General features: G+C 38.1%; 1 protein-coding gene across 1 annotated transcript in view; it reads left to right on the forward strand.

Moving 5' to 3' along the window:
- Window positions 1-24721, forward strand: part of LOC147388020 (6-phosphogluconate dehydrogenase family protein) — a 55208-nt gene that overhangs the window by 20846 nt on the left and 9641 nt on the right. Inside the window, exons 7-9 of the mRNA XM_086421663.1 lie at window positions 6846-6988; window positions 10060-10144; window positions 22792-22871. Coding sequence (XP_086277789.1) covers window positions 6846-6988; window positions 10060-10144; window positions 22792-22871 — 308 coding nt within the window. The remainder of the gene's footprint in view (window positions 1-6845; window positions 6989-10059; window positions 10145-22791; window positions 22872-24721) is intronic.

Here is a 24721-nt window from a genome sequence, read left to right on the forward strand (position 1 = left end):
ATATTATATTCTGAGTTAAGACTAGACAACAACAATGAAACTTGAAACTCTTCCTGTTGACGTCGTTGAACTTCCAAATCAATGCTCAGTGGTTGATAGAGCAACAACTCTTCCCACATACCTTTTAGATTACTGTAATGTTCATTCAGGGGTTTATCACCTTGTTTGGTAGTGTGAACATGTGTTCAAACAACTCAAACACCCTAGTCACATTATTCTCTTGAGAGTACATTTCTGCAAGAGAGCTCCAAATCTTTTTTGCAGTATCAAGGAGTTGGATGATTCCATACTTAACCAAAGTCAGATCATAATCAATGAATCTTCACTCCACCAATCTTCATAGTTCTTTGAATCCTCAGTAGGAGGATCTTCAACAAGGTACTTTAGTTTTTTCTTGGCTCATAGGAACACCTTTATAGCATAGGACTAAGAATGATAGTTATTTTCATTCAACCTTACGGAAGTAATTTGTTTGGCCAAATCATTACTTAATGAGCTACATGCATTCATTAAAACAACCACGAGGTTGAGCAAACACACAACGATGGAGACAACAATAGGTGTCAAAAACACCTAAGAGAGGTGCGGCAAAGGTAGGAAGTGCAAAAATTCCACTAATATTTTTTGGTAAATAAAAAAGAACAAATTTCGGCCAAAAACTGACCTAGACACCACCCACCGCAATTAAACCTTCTAAAACGTCTGAAAAACAGCACCACACAACCCCAAAAACTCAGTCACAACCGCCACAAACCATGCCCTAGATGCACGTCTAGGGTTTATCTTAGAACACCACGATGAATCAAAGTTCTTTTCACGTCAAAACTGCATAAATAAAGGTTCAACTACACAAAAACAAGGTTTAAAACCTAAAAAAACTTGGGAGTGAAGGAAAAAAAGCTCTGCTTTGATGCCAAGTAAGAAATAAAAAAAATTAGAGCAAGTAGTAGAGGAGAATGAGAGGAGAACAAGAAGATTAGAGAGGAAGAGACAGAGAGAGCCACACACAATTAGCTTTTGGGTTCGTCCTCTCTTCATTATTTATTAAAAGCCACTAATAAAAAGTATGTGGGGCCCACATAAATAACACAAGGTGGGCCCCCATTACATAAATGCCACACAATGTTAATTAAAGCCTTAGGATTGTTGCACTTACACAAATATAATTCTTGTGAAAAAATTCCAACAATAACCACCCTTCTTATGTTGTTAAACCTCCTTCAAACATTGGTCATCTTGTGAAAAAATTTGGTGTTTCACCCTCTTTGAGCCACTTCACCTTTGCTTTTCGTTTCCAACTCACCTCTTCAAGAAAAGAGACCTTTTGAAATTCCGTTCGGAGATTAACTCTTTTTACCTTTACTTCCAAAGAAAGATTTTGCCCTTTTTCCTTTTTGTCCAAGCAATCAATTTCCTCCAAGATGGATCTCTTGCTTGTGTCAACTCTCTCAAAAACCTCGACATTCCAAATTCCTTACACCAAACATCCATTTTCTGTCTGGAATCCTCATGCCACAACCACATGTTTTCAAGTCTGAATGGCCTTGGTCTACTTACTTGCACTCTAGCCTCTAGAATAATTGGAGAATGGCAATTTTGTTAAATAGCATATGCAACCAGCAATATGCTGCAAGAAAAAAAATATTGAAAAAAAATGCAAAAAAATATTCCATCGCATATGTTGTCGCACAAAAAAATATGCCAACGCATATTGGCAGATAGTATAATTTGGGTATGCGACTGTAGCATATGTGATTCACTTTGAAAATAGCATATGCGACTGTATTTGACAATATTGGAGAGTGGTTTGAGGCTAGGTTTGACATAGAATTGACTAACATTCCCAAAATGATCCTCCTACTCCCCTAGAATTAGAATTCTATAAAACCTTGACATTTTTGGATCTTTTTGATTATTGGATCAGGTGAAAGCCTTCCCCCCCAAAGGAAGATCGATAAAGAGAACCGATTTATGAAGTCTCCAAAATTTGTCATACCTTTTGAGATAGCTCCTTCACCATTCTTTTCATGAGAAAATCTCACGACGTTGAAATCGCCCCCAATATACCAAGGTTATTCCTAGTACCTAGCCACGCCATTCAATTCTTCCCTCTATTTTTATTTGGACCATAGACTCCTGAAAATACCCAATTAAAGTCACTTTGTAGTTCCTGACACAAAATTGACACCAAGAAGGCCCCCCTACGAGGGAACTAAGACTTTCAACCTCTCTTTTTGTCACAACACCACAATCCCCCCTGAGGCTCCTAACGTCGGAAGCTAAGTCCACCCAATATTTAACCCCTACTACTTCTTGATAATCTCCTCATTACACATCTTCAACTTCGACTCTTGCAACATCACTAAAAGGGGGTTGTTTAATCTTAACATAGTCTTCACTGTCGCCCTTTTCCTTTTATTCCCTAGACTTCTTATATTTCAAGAGAGGATCTTAACCATTGAGAACTTCTGCCAACTTCCTTATATTTTCGCCTCGAACCTTCTACCAAACCAGGGTGATCACAAATGTCTTTCACCAGGCTTTAAACTTTGTTTTCAAAGTGTTTCTATTTTTTATTGATTTTTTTTTTTTTTTTTTTTTTTTGCGTGGTAGCTACCACCAGGGTCTCAAGTTGATTACTATGGTGTCCTTCCACGCCTAAGCCTTTTAAATAATCCTTTTGAGTTTCATCAAAACACCTTTGGATCTCGTCTCGGTGCAAAAATGGAAGATTGGGATCCTCTTCTAAAGAATATCTAGTGCGGGCGGTTCAAGGGACATATGAAAAAACATATGTAAAAACAATGGTTTTTCAAAATATGGGTTAGAGGTTTTGGATTGAGCTGATTTTTTGCGACGATGATCACTATGATGAGAAGATCATCCTCACAAAAAATCAGCTCAATCTGAAACTTCTAAATCAATCAAAAGTGATTTACAAATTATTGATAAAAATTGGCAAAAAATCAACTGTCCACATTCTAATCACTTTTAATGGGGTTAGAAGTTTTAAATTGAACTGATTTTTTTTTTGGATAATCTTCCCATCATAGAGATCATCTTCAAAAAAAAATCAGCTCAATCCGAAACTTCTAATTCATATTTTGAAAATTAATTAATGTTACATTGTTTTTACATATGGCCCTTGATCCTGACCCATATCTAGTTGATTCCTCTAAACCTTGGACTTTTTCTTGTTTACTTAGAACTTCCGAAAAAAGAGAAGGAAAATTTGTGGTATTACAGCTACGGACCCCCAACCTCAGAGCAAGAATAGTCAAGTGATTCAAAAGCCACTCACACATCTTTTTCTAGTTCCACCCTCAAAATCTCATTTTCATCTTCCTCACAACAATCCCAAGAGCCAACACAGACATCATTCTACGACCCTTATCCAAGCCTTCTTCCTAAGAAATTGGTAATTCTTGAACCTCTCTAGAAGCATCTACAGAACTTGTGACAGTAGGGCCCATAACAATTGGAAAAACAACTCCCAGCACATATCAGAATCCAATAGCCCCTTAGTGCCTGGATCTTCCAAAAAAGTTAGTTGGGTTTGGACCATAGCTTGGTTTGAAGAGTTCTTGACATCAACTAAGAGACCAATGCAAGCAATAGGGAATAGGACAAAAGAAATATATAAAATAAACCAAAAGAAACCACCCAAGCCTTAGATTGAAAACAAGTAGTTGAAAGCCAACGAAGGAGAGATAAAGGTGAGGTATTATCTTTTACTAGATAAGTAAAAGAAAAAAAAACTGGGCTTTTCCCCCTCAAAACCATCATACTAGAGCCTTTGGTTGGAATCCAAGGAGAAGTCCACCGAAGATCTTGTCTGAGTCTCAGTCTAATTACTTCAACAACTACTGTCGCTCTCGAGGCTAAGGCACTACACTTTTTTCCAGACAAAACCAGCGACATGAAGGTCTCCCTATTCTTCTCAAGTAAACTTTGATTCATTGTTGATTCTGAAGGGGCACAATCTCAGTAACAGATTGAGATGAAAGACTTAAGTTTTCATCAAGCCTAGTAGACAACCAAATAAAAAGGCCTCAGAACAGGCCCACTTGATGAGAACTTAGGCCTGTCTGGCCTAGAGTCTGAAGCCCAGCTACAACCTTGTTCTTTTTCTCGGGCACCAAACATAGCCCCTAGCCCATGGGATTTCTTTACCCAAATAAATTTAGACTTACGGACATTACCTCCCATGGGCCCATGCACTCGGACCAACATCTCCGACTCGGTTTTGAAATTTTGTTCGTGGTCTTACACCCTAAAAGCCTTCTTTTGTGGATATCCTCATGGCCCCTAAGCCCAAATTGAAGAAAACCTTTCTTTGCTACCGTATGCTGATGCATGGACGGAATTGACGAATTTCACTCTGATTGGACCTTCCAAACCTCATTCGATGGACAAATCATTTTCTAATTCATTCCGAGCCAATAAATGGTACTGAATTTCCGTTGTACCGAACTCTTCATTCTTTTGAAAGTAAGAACTCAGAGTGACACATACCTTTGAAGACTCATGCATGTCTGCCAAGTAATTCGAAATTGAAACTCCTGCCCAGACTCCAAATTTAAATGCCTTTTTAACTCTGAAACAATTTTTGGGTCCCAACGTTGATTTCGCTAGGACAACTCCTGAACCAGTCATCGTCGTTTCCTATTGAGAGATCCTTCCAACATCCACCTCTTGCTCTGAATTTGTCTTCAAATGGAGGTCTTTCAACACAACTTCTCCTAGGATCGAGATCCTTGGAAATACTGGCGATTCAATCACTATTGCAAAATTTAAGTTACTGCTCGTGATCACTAGAGTCCTTGGCAGAGTTGTCTCGCTGAAACCTATTTTAACCAAAGCTGCTTCAACATTCTCTGCATCAATATTTTTTAGGCTTGCTGACATGTGTCTTTGGCAAGGTTGTCTTGCTGAAACCTACTTTAACCAAAGCTGCATCAACATTCTTTAGAATTGGTTATTGTAGTAGGGAAATCACTCCATAGAGAAAAAATGTTCATCACATTTTTTTGTCTTGCAATGTCCTTATTCTAAATGATGCATGATTCAATCTCTTCATCTTGGAATTTTATTGTAGGTTTTAGGTAAAGAGAGTTTCCTCACAAAGAGTAATTTTTCTATTACTTAGCCCATTAATGTCTTAGACTATATGAAATGCGTGCAAGTTCTCCTAAAATTGGAGATTATTGTAGGCATTGGTGAGAGTGATATTCTCTTGAAGAGAATATGTCCTCCTTCACCATAGCCATGAGATGCTTACTCTACATGAAAATATGACTCTAAAAAGGTCTTAAAGGGTCCTAGGCCACCCTTTCTTCTCAGCTCTCATCTGGCTTACTTTTCTGAATGGAGTTTACTAGTCTACTCGAGGGGACAAGGGGCTTGTAAATTTGGCTTTAATGAAAAAGAAAATAGAGTGACTGGGCCAGAAGTGGGAAGGAGAATGCAAGATGTAATAATTGAAATTCAATACTTAAACTATCTTGGTATCTTCCTTTTCTTCTCACTTGTCTTCTTCTCTTTTCCTTCTTCTCCTAGAATTGGGTATTTTATAATTAAGGGATGAGAGGCTTTAGAGAAAGAGAGAGTTGACAAGGGATTTTGGAAGAACTTCAAGGTAGGAAAACTTGGTTAATTTGTCTTAGAACCCATGTCTATCTATGGGCCTTCATAAACACCTTGGGGGTAATTTAGTCCAAAAATCCCAAATTAGAATTTATCGCAAAAAAATCTTGAGCATAAATTCATTTTTCCCTTAATGATAAAGGGTTTGATGCTAAGTCACTCTCTCACAAGTCTTACCAATCAAGTTCATCAAGGTGGCAATGAGTAAATTACCTTCAAAGCTCTATAGAAATCTTTGGAGGGAAAGGGAGTCTATACACATATACATAGAGACCATCTTCACAAAAAAATCTGCCCATTTTCAAAATTTCTTACCCTATAGGACAAGTTGTTGTCAATTGGATTGTCATTGGATCTCGACCCTATATATATATGGGGAATGCTAACGTCCAAGACCTTATGGGGACGTTAGCATTCTCCAACATTTTATTTTTCCAATAATACCCTTATTCATTTTGTCTTTTAGTGAAAACAAACAGGGGTACGTTAGTCTTTTACACAATAAATGCTTGTTTGCGTTGATTCCCAAATCATTTATTGTAGTAAGATATTTAATTCTAAAGATTAAATGCACTTAGCATTTATTATGTAAAAAAGACTAATATACCCTTGTCTTTTTCACTAAATGACAAAATGGGTGGTGATATTATTGGAAAAAAGTGTTGGAGAATGCTAACGTCCCCATGAGGTCTTGGACGTTAGCATCAAGATCCGGTGACTCATGAAGAATGACTTATGGAAAAAAACACACGATCCCAACTGTTTAAATATAAATTCCAACGATTGAGATTTATCCTCGAGATAAGTTTCTTCGAGATGTTATGGAGATACGTATAAATCTCGGTCATTGGATTTTGTGTTATCTGTATATATATATATATATATATATATATTAAACACGTGATCCTGAGTTACGCTTTTCCATAAACAAGACATTCAAACAGAATATTGTGAAGATAGATTGTAAAGAAAAGCAAGTGTGACCCTTATTATTTTACCATATTTCCTTAGGTTTCCTCATTCAGATCAACTTGGTTGTATGCTTTCTTACTTCATGTTGCACATCGGAAAAAAAACATTCCACATAAAATTGAATGAACACTAAATACATTAGAGGAGTAGATTATTGATCCCTAAAGCCTTGAACTCTCGTCGTTGTTGCTGACTATGTGATACATTGTCATTTGTTTGTTATTTAGGCAGCAAAGATCTGCAATAACTTGGCAATGGCTGTGAGTATGCTTGGGGTGTCAGAAGCCTTTTCCCTTGGTCAATCTTTGGGAATTACAGCAAGTACACTAACAAGGATATTCAATTCTTCAAGTGCTCGTTGTTGGAGTTGGTATCACACACTTTCTTAGTCTAATACTTTTTATTGACATTAGAAGTCTGAAATAGCATACGTTGTGCCTTGAATTACACTACCATAACAAATGTTATCAAATAGCACATGCAACCAGCATATGCTATGTGCATATAAGGTAGCATATTGCACAAACTAATTTTTTATTTCAAAAAAATATATAAAAATAAGGAAAAAATAAAAAAAAATTGTTTAAAAAATCAGAAAAATGTAAGAAAATTATAACAAACCTAGAACAATACATTTGGATGGCTTTCATTATCCAAATTGAATAGAATTGATTACGTTTAGTCAATAATGTATAAACTATTTCATGATATGAATGTGGCTCTACTTCAATTATCAAGTTCTAGTTTTGGATACTTAAAATGGACTCCACTTTAATAGTTTAATCACTTGATACCATGAAATCTTATGTTAGAACGCATAAATTCAATATTTTGAAAAATAATAGTAAAAATCAGATTTAAAGTGAGTATCATGTGAGTGAAAGAGTAAAAGAAATAGCTTAGAATGATGTAGAAATATGGGGTGGGAATAGGCAGTGTTGTCAAATGTGATTGCATATGCTATTTTCTATGAGTAAATCGCATATGCCATGACGTACAAATGTATGTGATCACATATTACTCCAATGGGTAAAGATTTAACTATTGGAGTACTAAATTCAAGATTTTTTTTAATCTATCTTCTCCTACAGCCACCCTATTTCTACTCCCTATTCCTATCATTCTGAACTATTTCTTTTACTCTTTCACTCACATAATACTCACTTTAAATCTGATTTTTACTATTATTTTTTAAAATATTGAATTTATGTGTTCTAACGTAAGATTTCATGGTATCAAGTGATTAAACTATTAAAGTGGAGTCCATTTTAAGTATCCAAAACTAAAACTTGATAATTGAAGTATAGCTACATTCATATCATGAAATAGCATATGCGATTTAGGTTTTCTGGTTCATTATGCCATGGCTTACAAAAATATGCGATTGCATATTACTCCAATGGGTAAAAATTTGACTATTGGAGAATTAAATTCAAGTGTTTTTTAATCTATCTTCTCCTACAACTACCCTATTTCCACTCCCTATGCCTACATTATTCTAAGGTATTTCTTTTATTCTCTCATTTGCATATATTCTCTTTAAATCTTATTTTTTTACTTTATTTTTTCAAAATATTAAGTTTATGCATTCTAACATTAGATCATAGTATCCAATGATTAAACCATTAAAGCAAAGTCCACTTTAATTATCTAGAACTAGAACTTGATAATTAAAGTAGGCCACCTTTGTATCATGAATAGTTTATATATTATTAACTATATAGCCTTTTTAGTTCTTTTATTCTTGTTACTAAATGACTAAATTTAATCTATTTTATTCCATTTGGAAAATGAGTGCAATCCAAATTTATTGTTATAGATTTGTTTTTATTATGTTCTGATTTTTTTTACTGTCTTTATTTATTTATTTGAAATAAAAAAATATTTTGTGTGCGATTAGGCATGTGCTATTTGATAACATTGGGAGTAGAGTATTTGTAGGTGAAGATAGATTAAAAAAAGTTAAATTTATGGTCCAATAGTCAAATATTTAATCATTGGAGTAATATGCCATGACATATTACAGTATGCGATGGCATAATGATCTAGAATCACTAAACCGCATATGCCATGATGGCATATACCATTTTTTATGCGATTTACTGATAAAAAATAGCATATGTGATCGCATATGACAACACTGACCATAACTTACCATTCACCAAAATGTTTGAGTCTAAGCCTAAAAAAGTTTTAAGTCTATCTGTGTGGATGGAAAAAAGATTATGATGTTTTGTGATGGACATCATGGGGTCACGTTCTTACTTTGGATAAAAGACTCAATCTGGTTGCTCATGAACCTCTTTTCCATGTTTCCAAACCATGAATTTTGGGATCTGTAGTGTTGCTTCCAGGTTGACCACTTAACAATGTGGATTACAAGATGATTCTTTTAGAAATGTACATGGGTTGGGTTTTCTGAAAGGAGAAGCGCTTTCTTTGTCCATGATGCCATGTGTAGAGGATGAGCCAGGATGGAAGTTCTTTATCATTTCCTTAATACTCTATAATGCACCAATTGTAGTCATTCCTTGTCCCTGGATCATTTATTTGGGAACAAAAAATCCCTGCTTGAGTGGGTTTTCATGTTTGGTCTGCTAATTTAGATAAAATCCTTATGGTGGATCACTTGATTGCATATAATCAAATTATTATAGATTTATGCGTCATGTGAGTTATATGAAAAAGATCCATCATCTCTTAACCCATAGGAAGGTCGAGACGATATGGTACCATTTCTTTTCTTCCACATTTATTAGACCCTTCGAATGTCTGTGTCGGACTTGCTTAGTAGTTGGTTTACTAATTCTTTTAATTGGATAGAGGATTCTTTGAAGAAAATTTCCCTTTGAGTTTGTTGGGGTTCATGGAAAGATAGGAACAAGACCGTTGAAGGAATGAAGGAGGGCCCACCAAGAAACATTTTTTGGCCAAAGTGAACTTTTTTTTTTTTTGGATCAAAACACATTTAGAATTGAAGGGGATTTTCTGTTGAGACTTTGTATTCAAGTTGAATTTGGTAATATGTGACGAATGAGTATTTCTTTGTTTACTTGGCCTGGATTATACCAGCTATCAGTGGTTGTGGATTTTAACTGATTGTTTTGTTTTATTGGCTTTCATTTTAGGTCATCGTGAATACAAAGTTTTATGTATCACACATTGTTTTTGCCAACGAAATATCTTATTTAAAAAAAACAAGTACGTGGAAGATGTGGCATGACATCCCACGTTAGAATCCAATTTTTTTTTAATGAATATTAATATTAAAGGGTGGTATTGTCATTTGTTAGAACATGTGGTGAGATGTGTTAACACAGACATTTGTGTCAATACGTGTCAACATGGTGAGAAATGTGTAAAATGACTGTCCTTATTACATAGGTCATTAACTATGATACTTTTAAATAGTTTCCCTAATTCAACTAATATGCTGAACAGTGACAGTTACAATCCTGTTCCTGGAGTAATGCGAGGGGTACCCTCTTCAATGAATTATGATGGTGGATTTTCTTCTAAGCTTATGGTATGTGATTTAGCTTTATTTCTCTCTCTGTTTTTGGCTTTTTTTTTCCTTTCATTTTTTCGTTTGGTTGGTGAGATGGAGGCGATAGTGTGAATGCAATGCTGATTATCAGCCAACATAGCTACAGATTGAAGCCCAAAAAAGGGAAGTTGAATAAAAGACAACCTTTTGAAAGTTATTGCAACTTAGGGTAGTGGGTCGAAAACATGGAAACTAAGGATTGTCATTATTTCTATAACTATATCCAAGTTCTTTTTATTGGAGATTCTTCACATCTTTATAACTAAATAAGCCATAGATCTAGGATTTGATCCGAAGTCCGAACAAAACAGTAATCAAATGAACAACACTAATCATTGGAAAATACCTGGTATCACTTTCCCACCCTTACTATTTGAGGTCACAATATATTTTAATTAGAAAATAAGGACCCAACACTTTTTTCTCAAATACTACTTAAGGCTATGCTTGGATTGAGAGAAGTGGAGAGAAGAGAAACTCATTAACAGAAGAGAAGAGAAGGGAAGGGAAGAGAAGAGAAGAGAAACTCAATTTCTCTCCACCATGTTTGGATTGACAGGAGAGAACTTGGGACAACTTTGGAATTTTAAAATATCATAAAAGAGATCTAGGGGCAGAGTTAGTTCTATTTCACACTTCTGTTTTAGCTAATTAAATGATATGTTTTTTTTCCCTAAACATGAAAGGTATTTTTGTTCAAATACGAACAGGCTTTAAACCAGGTTCTATTTTTTATACTATTTTTAATCATGGGTCTTGTCAATCCCCTTGGGTATTTGTTACACCAAAAATGTACTTTTTATTATTTTATGATAAAGTGTATTAATACATAGAAAATAAAATGAGAACTACAGGCAAGATTTGAGATGGAAAAAAATGTTAGGTGTGATTATTTGCGTAAAGGCAATGCTTAATTGCCAATTTTTTTCCACCATCTTTGGTGGCAATAACTAAAAGGTTATCCTTTTTTACAATTGCATTTGTTATCAAATTAAATTTGGCAATGTTTGGTTTTGGTACCTTGGAAAATCATAATGTTCAGTCGAAACATTCCGAAATGGAATGAAACTTTGAACCATGATTTTAGTGATTATACAATGTACCTAGTCAAGAAATAAAATATTTTTTGTGGACATTAACCATATTTGTTTGCCACTCATGTATTAGATCTAAATTCGTCTGCATTGGATATTACGATCTCTATGTTTGGAGTCCATGACCCATACAAGAATTAGACCATCAATTTGGAGTCACATTGGATCTTGCTTAGCAAAGGTTTCATGCACATCTATGTTTTCAAGTACCACGACATTATACATAAAGGGTAAGTGTCTATAATCCAAATAGAGAGGTGTTCAAAGAACACTTTTTGTTGTAGTTGAGCAACATATAAGGTGTGGATGGTGTAAAATCACATAGAATGCATGCCATTCAACAATGACACTTGGTGAGGACCGATTGGCAGTCAATGGATGATGAGGTGCCGTTGACCAAGAACATGTAAGGGGTATGCCAACCAAGGGATGACACCATAGTCGAAGACAAGGTACTATGTGGAAAGACGAGCCTAACTGCGATAGAGGGGTGCCAATGGACAAGATACCTTCATAGGCCAATGAGAAGGATGCATGTCCCAAGCGAGGATTGGTTGTGACAACTAGATACATGGCAGCTGAGTATACAAGTGCTCCCAAGCAAAAGCAAAAGTATGACAAGGACATGAGAGAGGCCAATAAATACCTCACTATTCAATGAGAATGACATGAATTCCAAAAACCTTATCCAACATAGCGCATACACTTGTATTTGGAGCCATTACATTTTGGCGGCTTCACTGGGGAACGAACGAAAATCGCATAATCCTATTTACTCATGAACTACGATGAAGAACATTAGGGTCGCATGACCGTGTCCAGAAGCCAAGCGGAACCAAGCGTAGGGTGCGGATTAGGTGCACAACAAGAAATCTTGGTCACTGACACAGTGGCGATGCACCCACCACCCAAACCAACAGAAGGTTTGGCCAAAGCGACAGGCGAGGCCCCTAAATTTATGTCTGAGATCATCCGTAACGTCACTGAGACCAACAAAGAGATCTTAATGTTCCTACGACGATCCATCTCGAACCAAGGACAAACATTTCTCTAGCCTCACATAATTGTAGAGGAAGTCACTTTGAATGGGAACTCAAGCCACAGTTGAGGAGTGACCGAGGGAAGTCCCATCTACGACCAAAGAAGATGTTGGGAACAATTTTGGAGCCGCCCAAGTCACAAAACAACAAATGTTGCCGACAGGAGAATTTCTGATGATGTCTGAAATCACTTGCTTGTTAGAACAAGAATGCACATGGAAGGGAGAGTTCGCATATGAACTCAAACCGCCTTACTCGCAAGAATTACAACACCGTCCTTACCCCTTGGGTTACGTCCCACCAATGTTCATGATGTACAATGGAAAAGGAAGCGCGAGAGAGCACATCTTTCGTTTTCTTGAAACCCTTGGAGCATACGACATTGATTAGGGATTATTTGAGAGAGTTTTCCAAATCCCTAATTGGATGTGTTTACACTTGGTATAACAACCTTCAGGCAGCAGGATCCATAGTTGATTGGCGGCAGATGGTCGACCTTTTCTACGGTTTTACCAGAAGTTTCTTTTTGAGACGAAACAAATGATGCTTATCGACCTAAGAAAAGTATAGTAGAATGAAACTGGGCATCTCAACAACTACATCAAGCATTTTCGAAACCTAGCAATGGATTACCACGAGCAAGTAACTGAATCACGCCTAGTCAAGATATGCATAAATGGGATGATCATCGCATACATGGCTCTCTTGGAAAATTTTGGGATACCTAGTTTTTCAGTATTACACGAATCGGCGAGGCGCACATGCACAACGGCATTGGGACTACTCGAAAGGAACGAGGGACGTTCTTGGAAGCTGGAGCGCAATTGAGTAGACAAATGCCCAATATCACAAGTATTTGCAACGGACCCCCCTTCGGAAAGATCGATAGTAGTTAAAGGAGAAAATGGGAACAATCCTAACAAGATAACAGAAGGGAAGGAGATATCAAACTTCTTATGTAGAATTGAAGATGTTGAAGAAATCTTAGAGGCCTAGATCCAGGATGGCGCCATTTGGTTGTCACCGATGAAACAAGAGCCAACAGTTGAGGACGAAAGACACCAAAGATTTTTTTGTTTCCACTAATTGGTAGGGCACCCTACGCGAAGGTACAGGGCATTACGTAAAATTTTTGTTGATAAATGTGCTTCGAGGGAGTTGCAACTCCCTCAATGCTTGATGATGGGTTGCAATAATGAAGACTTGGGTGGAATCGACGGATATATGGTAATGATTGGCATTGGGTGAACAACTTTTCAATGAGCATGAATGCAGGGATCAAGAAATGTGCGTTGTGGCAATGAAACATAAAGACATAGTCTTGTTTAAGCAATTTTTCAATCAATAGGGTTTCTTGGAGGAGAAAAGGTACGAGACTGCCATCGCCCTTGTGGTTATGGCAAACCCAACTGAAGAAAGACTCACATTGGTAAAAAGCTATGGATCTGGACAACTATGCTTAGGTGTCCTCGACATATACTTTCTTGTGATTGAGACACCATGCACGGTTGAACACGTGAAGCCTCTGTATGTGATAGTTCAGATAAAAGGGGTGGCACTACGAAGAGCCTTCATCAACACGGGGGCGTTGCTGAATTTAATGGCACTTTCCATCGCAACACTTGTGGGTATTTCGTTGAAAGATGTTATAAAGACAAAAACAAATGTACAAGGATTCAACAAACAAACATATGTACAAAAACAAAAAACAAATGCACGGTACATCGACGTGCAAGTAGTCGTGGGACCTACGAGGGCCATTTCGAGGTTTCATATAATTGAGGTTGAGATGACTTACCAGATCCTCCTTGGGAGGCCATGGATTCACTAACATCAAGTGATCGGCTCCACTTACCACCAGTGCGTGAAGGCGATGGTAGAAGGCAAGGTTGTACGGACCAACAACAGAGAGGTCATTCGCTTTAGAGGAAGCCCACCTCACAGAAGCCTCCTTTTTCATAAGGAACACTTAGTGATGCGAGCATCCACGCCACACCTCTACCAAAGTGGAATACAAACGAAGGTTTGCACAAGAGGCGACAGACCAATGAAGCCTTACATGGTCGTAAGGGCATAATAACATGGGCAACCCGCCTTGATGGGATTATGATGGTTAGAGGAGGGCTTGATGAGATACAATCAACAACGACAGCAACCACGCCCACGACCAAGCCCCGTCCCTACAAAAGCAAACTAATGATAGACAAACAGAACATGAATTACGACAACGACGTCGAAGAGATCGAAACTGGGAAGTCAAGGCTGCCCAAAGGTGGTTTTAATCAACAAAACCTTAGAAGTTGAAGAAAAGAGAAATGTTACCTATTGTCTAGACCTGTGTAGGTTGGCCGTTCGGCGAAATGGTTGTTACAACTTTCCAAAGTAGAGTAAGTTGTCGTAGATCCTTTAGCCCCCTTCTTGGGGGATGATGACACCCATGAGAAAACCATTTACCAGGTACCTTCTTGAACGAAGTAGCAATAGTATCTCGACCAGCTAAATGGATTTATATTTCGATGATTCCTCAACTGCCCTAGGAGGATGAGCGGGGGTCGTTCTGGTCACCCTAGACGGGGTTGTGACTTTGCAGGCCTTTAAGTTGGACTTCCCGTGCACAAACAATATGGCTGATTATGAGGCATTCATTATCGGGCTGACAACAACAAGTCTTAGGGTCATGATGTGGAAGTGAGGATACTCTAGCCTTCTAGTAAACCAAATGAATGGAAAAGTTGCCTTGAAAGAACCCATTTTCGCACCATATGCAGCTAAGGCACAACAGATCATGAGAGGTTTTACCAACGTCTCTGTGGTGCACATAGGAAGAACATTAAATAGACATGCGGATGCACTAACAACCTTGGCCTACAAACTCGCGGTCGAGGGTGAAGTTACGGACGAAAGAAGATCCAAACGCCTCATACCTTAAATAAAAAGGTCAGGAGGCAAAAAGGAAACGCCTAATGACTGGCTGCGCCCGTTAGTAGAAGACCTGATGAGAATGATTGGGGAGTGCTTGACACCCCTCAAGAGTCTGAGAGCCTTCACCTTATTCGATAGGAGGTTGTATTACAGGCGTCTAGATGGAACACTTGCACGATGTATATAGCAGCCCAAAGCTGGCAAAGTGCTAAAGAAAATCCATAATGAAACTTGTAGGCAAGGTCTCAACATCCTTCTTTACCATCGCATCCAAAGACAAGGTTATATTGGCCGTAAATGGCAAAGGAGGCACAAACCCTCCAAGAAAATTGTCTCGCATGTCAGACAAACACACAATAAGAGGAAGTATCTTGCGCTAATTGCAACAATGATTGGCCAACACCACTTCTCAAATACCTTGAAGAAAGGGGCCTATCGACAAGAAAATTTGAGGCAATGAAATTACAAAAACGAGTTAAATGATTCTACATAGTCGAGGAGACTCTGTATTGAAAAAGCTTTAAAGGAGACCCACTAAGGTGTTTACATGGAGACAAGACACTACAGGTAATGACAGAGGTTCACGAGACACTACAGGCAATCCCCACAATCTTCATCTCCACCCAAGGAACCCATGGCTTTAGTAGTCACTCATTTGTTTGATTCCCCAACTCGATGACACCGTTCAAATCATCATCAAGAATGTCAAGACTAATTAACAGTTGCGGGCTACGAAATGCCACATGATCAAGGGTATGATACTTGTCTTGGCGCAACTTTAGAGGCATGTCCTCCAAAGAATAATCTGCACCATCACCATCCAAACAATGCCCATGCTGCCTAACTAGATCTGTTGAATTTGAAGAGGAGTTGTAGCCATCATAAGAACCACTAGTAGTAAAAGAAAGAGTTAGTGTAATGACCTCCTAAAATCATAAAGGAAGGGGCAGCGAAGTCAACATGTAAGTCTCAATATAAGCAAAGCCAACACATAACCTCAATCTAAACGGACAAAAAAAAACAACACACCTTCGAAGGATTTTTGGGATTAGAAGATGGAATACCCCTCACCACAATGTATCTCACGAGAAGGAAAAGGTGCCTTTGTCGACACTACACCTAAACCACGATTCTTAGGTCAGGGAGCCTGAGCAAAATCATCACATAGTCTCAATTTAAGCAAAACAAAGAAGAAAAAAATGAAGGCAATTAAAAAAAAGAGAAAGAAAAGAAAAAGTACCCTTGAAAGAGCTTTAGGATTAGAAGATGGCGTGTCTCCTCAGTCACAATGTATCTGACGAGAAGGTAGAGGTGCCTTCATCGATGCCAGACCCGAATCGCGTCATTTTGGTTGTGAAGCCTTAGCATGATCCTGTCGATCATTGTGTATTTGTGTTTCCTCGAAGGTGGAGACTTACATCAGCATCTAAAGACAATGCAACCTCTCTTTTACCCTTTTTGTCTTTAGGGGGAATCCTAGTCAAACGTGGTAATTCAAGCAAGGACTCTAAAGTTCTAACACAAGAGTCACAAGGATCGCACACAAAAGATTGCTAATGTACCAATGACTCAACCCAAAATTCCTAAGCCGAGGACTTATGAAACATTGCTCCCCCTTCAGGAACGGAAGAAACTCGAACCCAAATTTCTCCTGAAACTACAATCTGTAAGAATTTATTGAGATAATACCCTCAGGACAAATACCTCCTTAGGAATAACACCAGGACAACCCTAATCGAACACACTGCCTAGCACATTGATTGGGCCTGTAGTACTCAGTGGACCACTCACCACATAAAAACTACAGAACATGCCCTGGAAGGCTACTTTATAAAAATGCCATTTGTCTCTTGCACAAGTCCTCCCAATCACTCAGCAAAATACTTATTCCTTGATCCCAAGCGCATGTTCTAACTTGGGCAACTGTTGTCAAGGGTGGGTAAAAGGACACAAAACACTACTTTGGAAAAATCATTGAAAATGATAGCAAGGGATTTAATGGTCCTCTTCCCAAGCCAACACCAAGCTTGGGGTTCACTCGAAGGAGACTATGTGATTGCGATATTGCCATCCTTGAGGTGAGACCTCATTTTCACTACAGTCGAAAACTATGTGGGGGAAGGAGCATTAGTAGGAAAATGTTCCTAGACCCAGATTTGCAAAAAAATTGGTAGACAAGAAAGATTACACCGTACAAAGACCATTAGGTGTACACAAGTCCTCCTGCAAAAGGGATAGATGACGATAAAGGGTCCCCAAAAATATAAGTGCCAATGGAACTTGTCGACCACTCGCTATGTTTAGGACTAACGGAAACAAGAACTCATGTACCTTCTCGTGAAAGGCACATTCCACTACATGCCAAGATAACCAATAAAAAACAAACCTAGTGAGATGATACTGTTTATCTCATCATTCCCCATCTTCGAAACCTATCAGAATCAACATGCCCCAAAATATTCTAGCACAGTCGGTGAAGTTAGCTTGCCTAGAAATCTCGTTCTTAGTGCAAGCATTGATGCTAGGACAAGGGTTCTTTCTTGCCGCCGCTTGTGCACTCTCCAACTCACTAGCCATCTCTTCTTCTTCCGATGAAAACTTCAAATCACTCTTTTCAACATCACCCATAACGGGTAAACTGAGGATCAAGAAAATGTCTTCAAGAGTGATGGTAGCCTCACCCCAAGAAACACGCAAATGTGTTACTAGCATAGCACCAACGGGAGGCTAAGGTGACCAAACTTGGGGTCTCCTCAATCCGTAGCCTAGATGAGAGATACAAGGCATCATAAACGCCCGCGGACCTTCAACTTAGATGCCATGACATTATCAGATAGTATGTACGATACCCAATTTGCCCAATGCTTTGAAGGGTTCGAATGGGGTGACATCGGCGAGGAAGACGTATCGCCTCTCGGTTTTGGGGTAGAATCACACAAGAACAACCATTTGTGAGAAGGCGGGGCTGATTGGAAGGAAAATGCTTCGGTAAAACGAAAAAATGAGTCATCGCTCCGAGGGTAGTTGCACCCTAAAGAGTCATCAGAGACCATAGATGGTGGGTCGATGGTTTTAGCTACTCACCTCAGTTCTTTCCCTCTACCAGCCAGGAAAAAGTGACCGACTCACGCACGATGACAAGGTAACTGGAATTACCGAGTATTGTTAAGAACTTTCAATGGCGCCTCGGCCGAGCAACCAAACAAGATCAGAGGACGAATAACAAAGTGAAGTGAGATCAAGAGAGTCTTTGTGGCACCTTGGCCAAACGACCGAGTGAGAACGAAGGTCCGAGTATGGTCAAGAATCTTAAATGGCTCCTCGGCCGAACAAACAAACGAGATCAGTTGAGGCGAGTAACGAAGAGAAATGAGACCAATAAGAGCTTGGTGGCACCTCAACCGAATGAACTGGAATTAGCAAATGTAAAATGGAACCTTGGTAGCGCCTTAACCGAATGGCCCAACGAGATTGAGGGCCCTTGGAGAGACACCTTTGCCAAACAACGAAGTAGGGACGAAAGGTCCTTAATGGAGCTTTAGCTGAAAGATCCTTCACGGCGCCTTGGCCGATTCAAATGGTGGGGCTGTCCTTACTGTTTTTCCTTCTCAAACTAGTTCATACCTAATCAGGAGTCAGAACCTCACCGTTTCCCCAGCCCTTCAATGGCTTTCTCCTCCCCAAACCTTCAACAAAATCCTATCTTTTGTTTACACACAGTGCCAATTGATTCAAGCTCGCTCTATCTTCCCCTGCTAAGGCACCCCAGTGGCTCACACTTGTTACTCGGCTCGGCTTAATGTGCCCAAGTAATTATCAACTCATTTCTTTGTGGCCTTAGCTAATTTTGAATATGGAGCAGCTAATCACAGTGGAACCGATGGAAGTTTTGTTTTCTCCTAATAAGGCGCCTCAATCAAAAATAAATAAATAGAGAGAAGCCTTGGTTGATTCAAAGGGTGGGGTTGTCTTCCTCTGATGATGCCTCAACCAGATCTAAGAGAGAGTACTCAATCATGGCTACGATCCCACTTGGGATCGAGTGGTAATGCCGTCGGGTTTGTTTGCGGCTATGACACCACCGATCTATCCCAATGAGCCACAACGACGTCAAACTAAGGAAGAAGGGGCAATGCCCTAAAAAGATACACAATGAAAATCCAAAAGAGTGGACATGCTGATAGATCTTGGGAGAAAAGAGTGATCCACCTCAATCGAGATCAAATGAAATCGACATTACCTCCTCCAAAAGGTTCGGGCAAAGGGGTTTTAGAGAAGTAGCAACTCAAAATGAAAAAGAGAAGAAAAGGGAGTGGTCCTTTTTTATATGGTGGGGTAATGGTGTATACTTGATCTTGAAAGTTGCGTTCATCATTAAAACACATTTTCTCATGCAAGTTTCTGTATCTCGAAAGAAGGTACGTATGGAGTAGATGTCTTCGAACTATTCATTACTTTAAGTTTTGTAAGGTCTCCATCAAACAAATGGGGTTCAAAGCTGACACGCCTTAAATGGAACCTAGACATTTGGCCAAGGCTAATAGGGCTTGAGATAAAACATTAACTGTCCAATCCTTGTGAAATATTAGCCTTTTACCCAATCAAATAGGGGGCCAAATATGGATGGTGTAAAATGGTATAGAAGGCACACCATTCGACAATGACACTTGGCGAGGATCGATTGGTGGTCAACGGATGACTAGGTGCCATTGACATAGAGCATGTAAGGGGTATGCCAACCAAGGGATGACTCCATCGAAGACTAGGGGGCCATGTGGAAGGATGAGCTTGATTAGGACAGAGGGGTGCCAATGGACAGGTTATCTTCATAGGCCAATGAGAAGAATGCACGTCCCAAACGAGGATTGGTTATGACGAGGTACATGGAAATTGAGTACATGTGTTCCCAAAAAAACTAAAAGTATGACAAGGACAAAGAGAGGCCTATAAATACCTCACTATTCAATGACGACACGAATTCCAAAGCCCTTATCCAACGAAGCACACACTTGTTTATGAAGCGCCATTTCATAAGGATTGTAGGATTTTGCGTGGTGTGTAATGTGTGGGAGGTGACTTCAATGTTATTAGATTTTCTTTAGAACAAAAATAGGATATTGAATCTCTTGAAAGGTGAGAAACTCTAGGAAGTTTGTCGATAGGAACTTTTTTATGGACCTTCCGATGGAAGAGAGATGATTTACTTAGTTGAACCATCAAGAGAGTCGCATTTTGTCTAGGCTAAATAGATTTTTGATCAATGATGATTGGGTGAAATTGTTTATAATATCTGACAAGTGGATATTATGAAAACGATGTTGGATTATACGTCGATGTTGCCCCAAAGTGGGAGTTGTGGAAATTATCCTATTCTATTTTGAATTTATAGTTTGTGACTTGAGGTGGGAGATTTTGAGGAAAAGGTTTAGTAGGATGAGTTCCACTTCCCTGGGAGTGTGAGTTCGTTATTTCGAAAGAAATTGAAAGTTTGTAAAGTTAAATATTAGGACCAAGGAGGTTTTTGGTAGTGGTTCCTTGGATGAGGAGGGGGCGAAATTGTTATAAACCGAGGAATCAATAAAGGGAACAAATCTCAATTTTTTTTTCTTAATGTACTTAGATTGGAGGAAATAAGTTCAAGGCCTAAATTAAGAAGTAGGTAGTTGAAAGGGGATGAGAACATTTTTTTTCCGGATAAGTGGCAAATGCAAGAAAGGGAATAAATTTAATTTTTAGAATTTCTATGGATGATAGAGTTTTAGAAGCCAAGGATGTTGATTATTGAAGGAAGGAATTATAGATATTATAAGTCCAAGATTTATTATGAACCCTATAGATGTAGTCTTGTAGATTGAAATATGATGAACTTAACTTCGACCTTATCTTTGATGAGGATAAGGATTTCTTGGAAAGACTAGTCATAGATGAAATTTTGAATCAATAGATTCAAGTTTGGAAGAGAAGGGAAAACCAGAAAAATAAATTGAAAGAAGAGAAATAGCTAAATTTGAAATTTATTGAATGAATTGTTATCTCAAAATTCGTATTTGAAGCTCCTTATATAGATAACTTCATCATAACAACTTAGAAACCTTCTAAGCCTATAATAGCCTAAAGAATACAAACAAATATAAACAAAAATAGAAACGCGAAAACAACTTAGGAACTATCTCCTAAAGTAATTAGAAAATAGAAATCCTAGTAGAACTAAAAATATAAACAAATCCTACTAGAATTAGGAAACTACTAAAGACGAATTGTAGATATCATACATCAAGTAGATGTCCTACATCGCTGATTTTCTTGAGGATGCATAGTAGACCTATCTTCTTTAACTTAATCTTGTTGTAGGTGTCCGTTGGAAAGCGATCCTTGCTAAGGTAAACCATCACCAAATCTCTTTCTTCATAGGATTTTAAACACCTATACTTATACTCCAAGAAACGCTCGATGTGGAGAAGACCATTGAATTGTGGGATGCTCGTCTTAGGTCGATATTCGACCTGATGGATTCAGGTGGGTGGTGGAGTAGAGTAGGGATCCAATGCATCAAGATAATCAGTATAAGGGGTTGGTTGGATTTGGGAGGGGTTTTGAGGGTTATATGGAGAGTTGGGATTATGAGAAACATGTTGTGGGGGTTGATATGTGATTGTTAGAATGGGGAGGGGGGGGGGATTTTTATTTTGAGGGTCTAGGATTGGTGCGGTATGGCTAGAAGGTTTGAGGGAGGGGGATATGAGGTGTGGGGAGTGATTGGGAAAGATAATTTATTGGAAGGGTTTTGATGGGGTGGTGGTGGAGGATAGGTTTGAGGGTTTAAGGAAACATGGGATGCAATTTGGGAGGGTGTAATTTGGGTATGATTAACATTTGAGCAGAATTTTGAAAATTGTTAGGTTCGGTCTCACCAATTGGTATCCTAAGGGTTGAATTTTGAGGGGAATTGAGGGAGGGATGGTAGGAATCCTTGGAGTCTTCATCTCCAAGGGTTCTCTTATCTTTCTCTTTCTCAAGGATGTTGAGAACCATGCTTTGAACAAGGGATTCCAACTTAACCATAATTTATGGCTTCAAGCCTCTCAAATCGAACTTCTAGATAAGATTTTGTGACAAAATCACCTTCAACAACCATCTTTTGTGTATCTTAACAAGAGCTCTGATATCACTTGACGTAGCAAAAGCGTGTGAATCAATAGATTTGAAAGGAATTAAAAGATTGTGTTCAATGGAACACAAAATCAGTTGAATCAATAGATTCAAGCTTGGAAAAGAATGAAAAACCAGAAAAATAAATTGAAAGAAGAGAAATAGCTAAATTTGAAATTTATTGAATGAATAGTTATTTCAAAATTTGTATTTGAAGCTCCTTATATAGATAACTTCATTATAACAATTTAGAAACCTTCTAAAATACTAAAAGGCCTAACCTATCTATAACATAATAGCAACTTTCTAAACCTATTTCATAATCGTATCTTTCGTTCTATTGATGCCTTCTTTATTTATAATCTATAATAAATAAAATCTTGCATTATATCCCATTTCTCACATCTACACATTATTGTAGGCCAAAGACTTGAAACTTGCTGTGGCATCTGCGGAAGAGGTCCATCACAAATGCACGTTAACATCCCAAGCTAAAGAGATGTAAGCCTTATTTTTGTCTATGAACTTGTATTTGCAAATTACTTTTTTTTTTTGTGGAATAGTTTGATAACAATATTTATGAATTTTCTAGGGGATGATGTATAGTTCTGACCTTACAAACTATAGGTAATAAATGGCACAATTGGCATGGGCAAATGTAGGATGTTTCAACTACAATTTGATAAGTCCTATCAAGGGACTTTGTTAGTGTCCTAAAATGTCTTGATGGCATAGTTGTACATGTGGAGATGTAGGATGTTCCCACCACCGTTTCATGGATAACACTTAGGAGATATGCTTTCTTAGTTTTCTGAGAAATAAGAAGTAATATTGTGTTATCAGTATATAATTTGCATTCCATTATATCCCTAAAGCGGTGAAATTCTTTTTCATTTACATGATTATCAAAAATACCTTTCGATAGCCCTAACTAGGATCATCACATATCTCAAGATCATGCAAATCCTAACATGATATCAAAGCATCAAGGATGCCCCATCCAATCCTCTCTCTACTTCTATATTTCAGTGTTCAAAGATGTTGCCTATGATCACGATCATGTTGCAATCCCAAAGGCTCTTCTTCTTTCTTCTCATCACAGTTAATATCTCCCCTTTTTTTCGTCTCCACAGTTGCATTTATGCAACATCACTTATTCTTTCTCGTGTTTTATTCCTTTCTCTAGTGTCAACGCATCTTTCATGTTCTCTCTTCATCTTCCTCTTACTCTTATCCCTTGCATTATAGTTTTTCATTACAGTTTTCACTAAATTATTTTTTTTCGTGATTATTATTTTCAGTTGCAAATCTTTCAGCCAAAATGTTGTCTGTCCTCGTTCTCTATTGCTATGACCATAGCTGAATGTACCCAACTTGCAAAATATCACTAATCTGATGTCGGTCAAGCTTGACTTCACCAACTTTTTTCATTGGAAAAATCACATTCTTCCTATTATGCGCAGTCAATACCTTCTCAAATATGTGGATGGTGTATTTCTTCCTTTCACCATGAGTACCTTGATGACAAAACTATGGTTCTTCATATTTTTTTCGCCTGGCATCTTATTTATTGATAGCTCCATGTTTGGTTCAATGTTTCCCTTAATAAGCCTATTTTACTCCTGTAACTGGTCTCCTAAAATTTGGATATGTTTGACATGATTTAGGAATACTTTCACCTCCCACAATCATACTCCTACAATTCAATTGCGCTTGCGACTTCATCAAGGAGGATACAATTGTTTTTTTTATTTTTTTATTTTAAGTATTTGCTTACAGCCAATTCTAGTCTAGCTATCTCCACTTCTCAATTTCAATTTTTGGTTCATGATCTTGTTTTGTTTAGTTCAATGTACCCTTAATTAGCCTATATTACTCCTGTAACTGGTCTCCAAAAATTTGGATATGTTTGACATGATTTAGGAATACATTCACCCCCCACAATCATACTCCTACAGTTCCATGGCGCTTGCGACTTCATCAAGGAGGATACAATTGTTTTTTTTCTTAAAAGTATTTGCTTACAACCAATTCTAGTCTATCTACCTCCACTTCTCAATTTCAATTTTTGGTTCATGATATTGTTTTGTTCACATTAGCTGATCTAGGAGTGGACTATGAAAACCTTTCTCACTTCTATAACCAACTCCTATTGCTCACATTGTTTGATGAATTGCATGCTATCTTGTTGAAGCAATAGACATTTAGAGCTTTTTCACCTATGTTTCCGTGGTTTTCACTTTATTATTGCACTTTTTGTACTATTAGGTAGTGGGCGTGGTCATTTGCGTTGTGATTGTGGAAGAGTCAATACGTCACGTTGTGGTGGTTGCTTTTCTCATTGTGGTTGT

This window comes from Akebia trifoliata, chromosome 13, assembly GCF_017979445.1.
Source record: "Akebia trifoliata isolate Shusen 1 chromosome 13, ASM1797944v1, whole genome shotgun sequence".
NCBI classification, from domain to species: Eukaryota; Viridiplantae; Streptophyta; class Magnoliopsida; order Ranunculales; family Lardizabalaceae; genus Akebia; species Akebia trifoliata.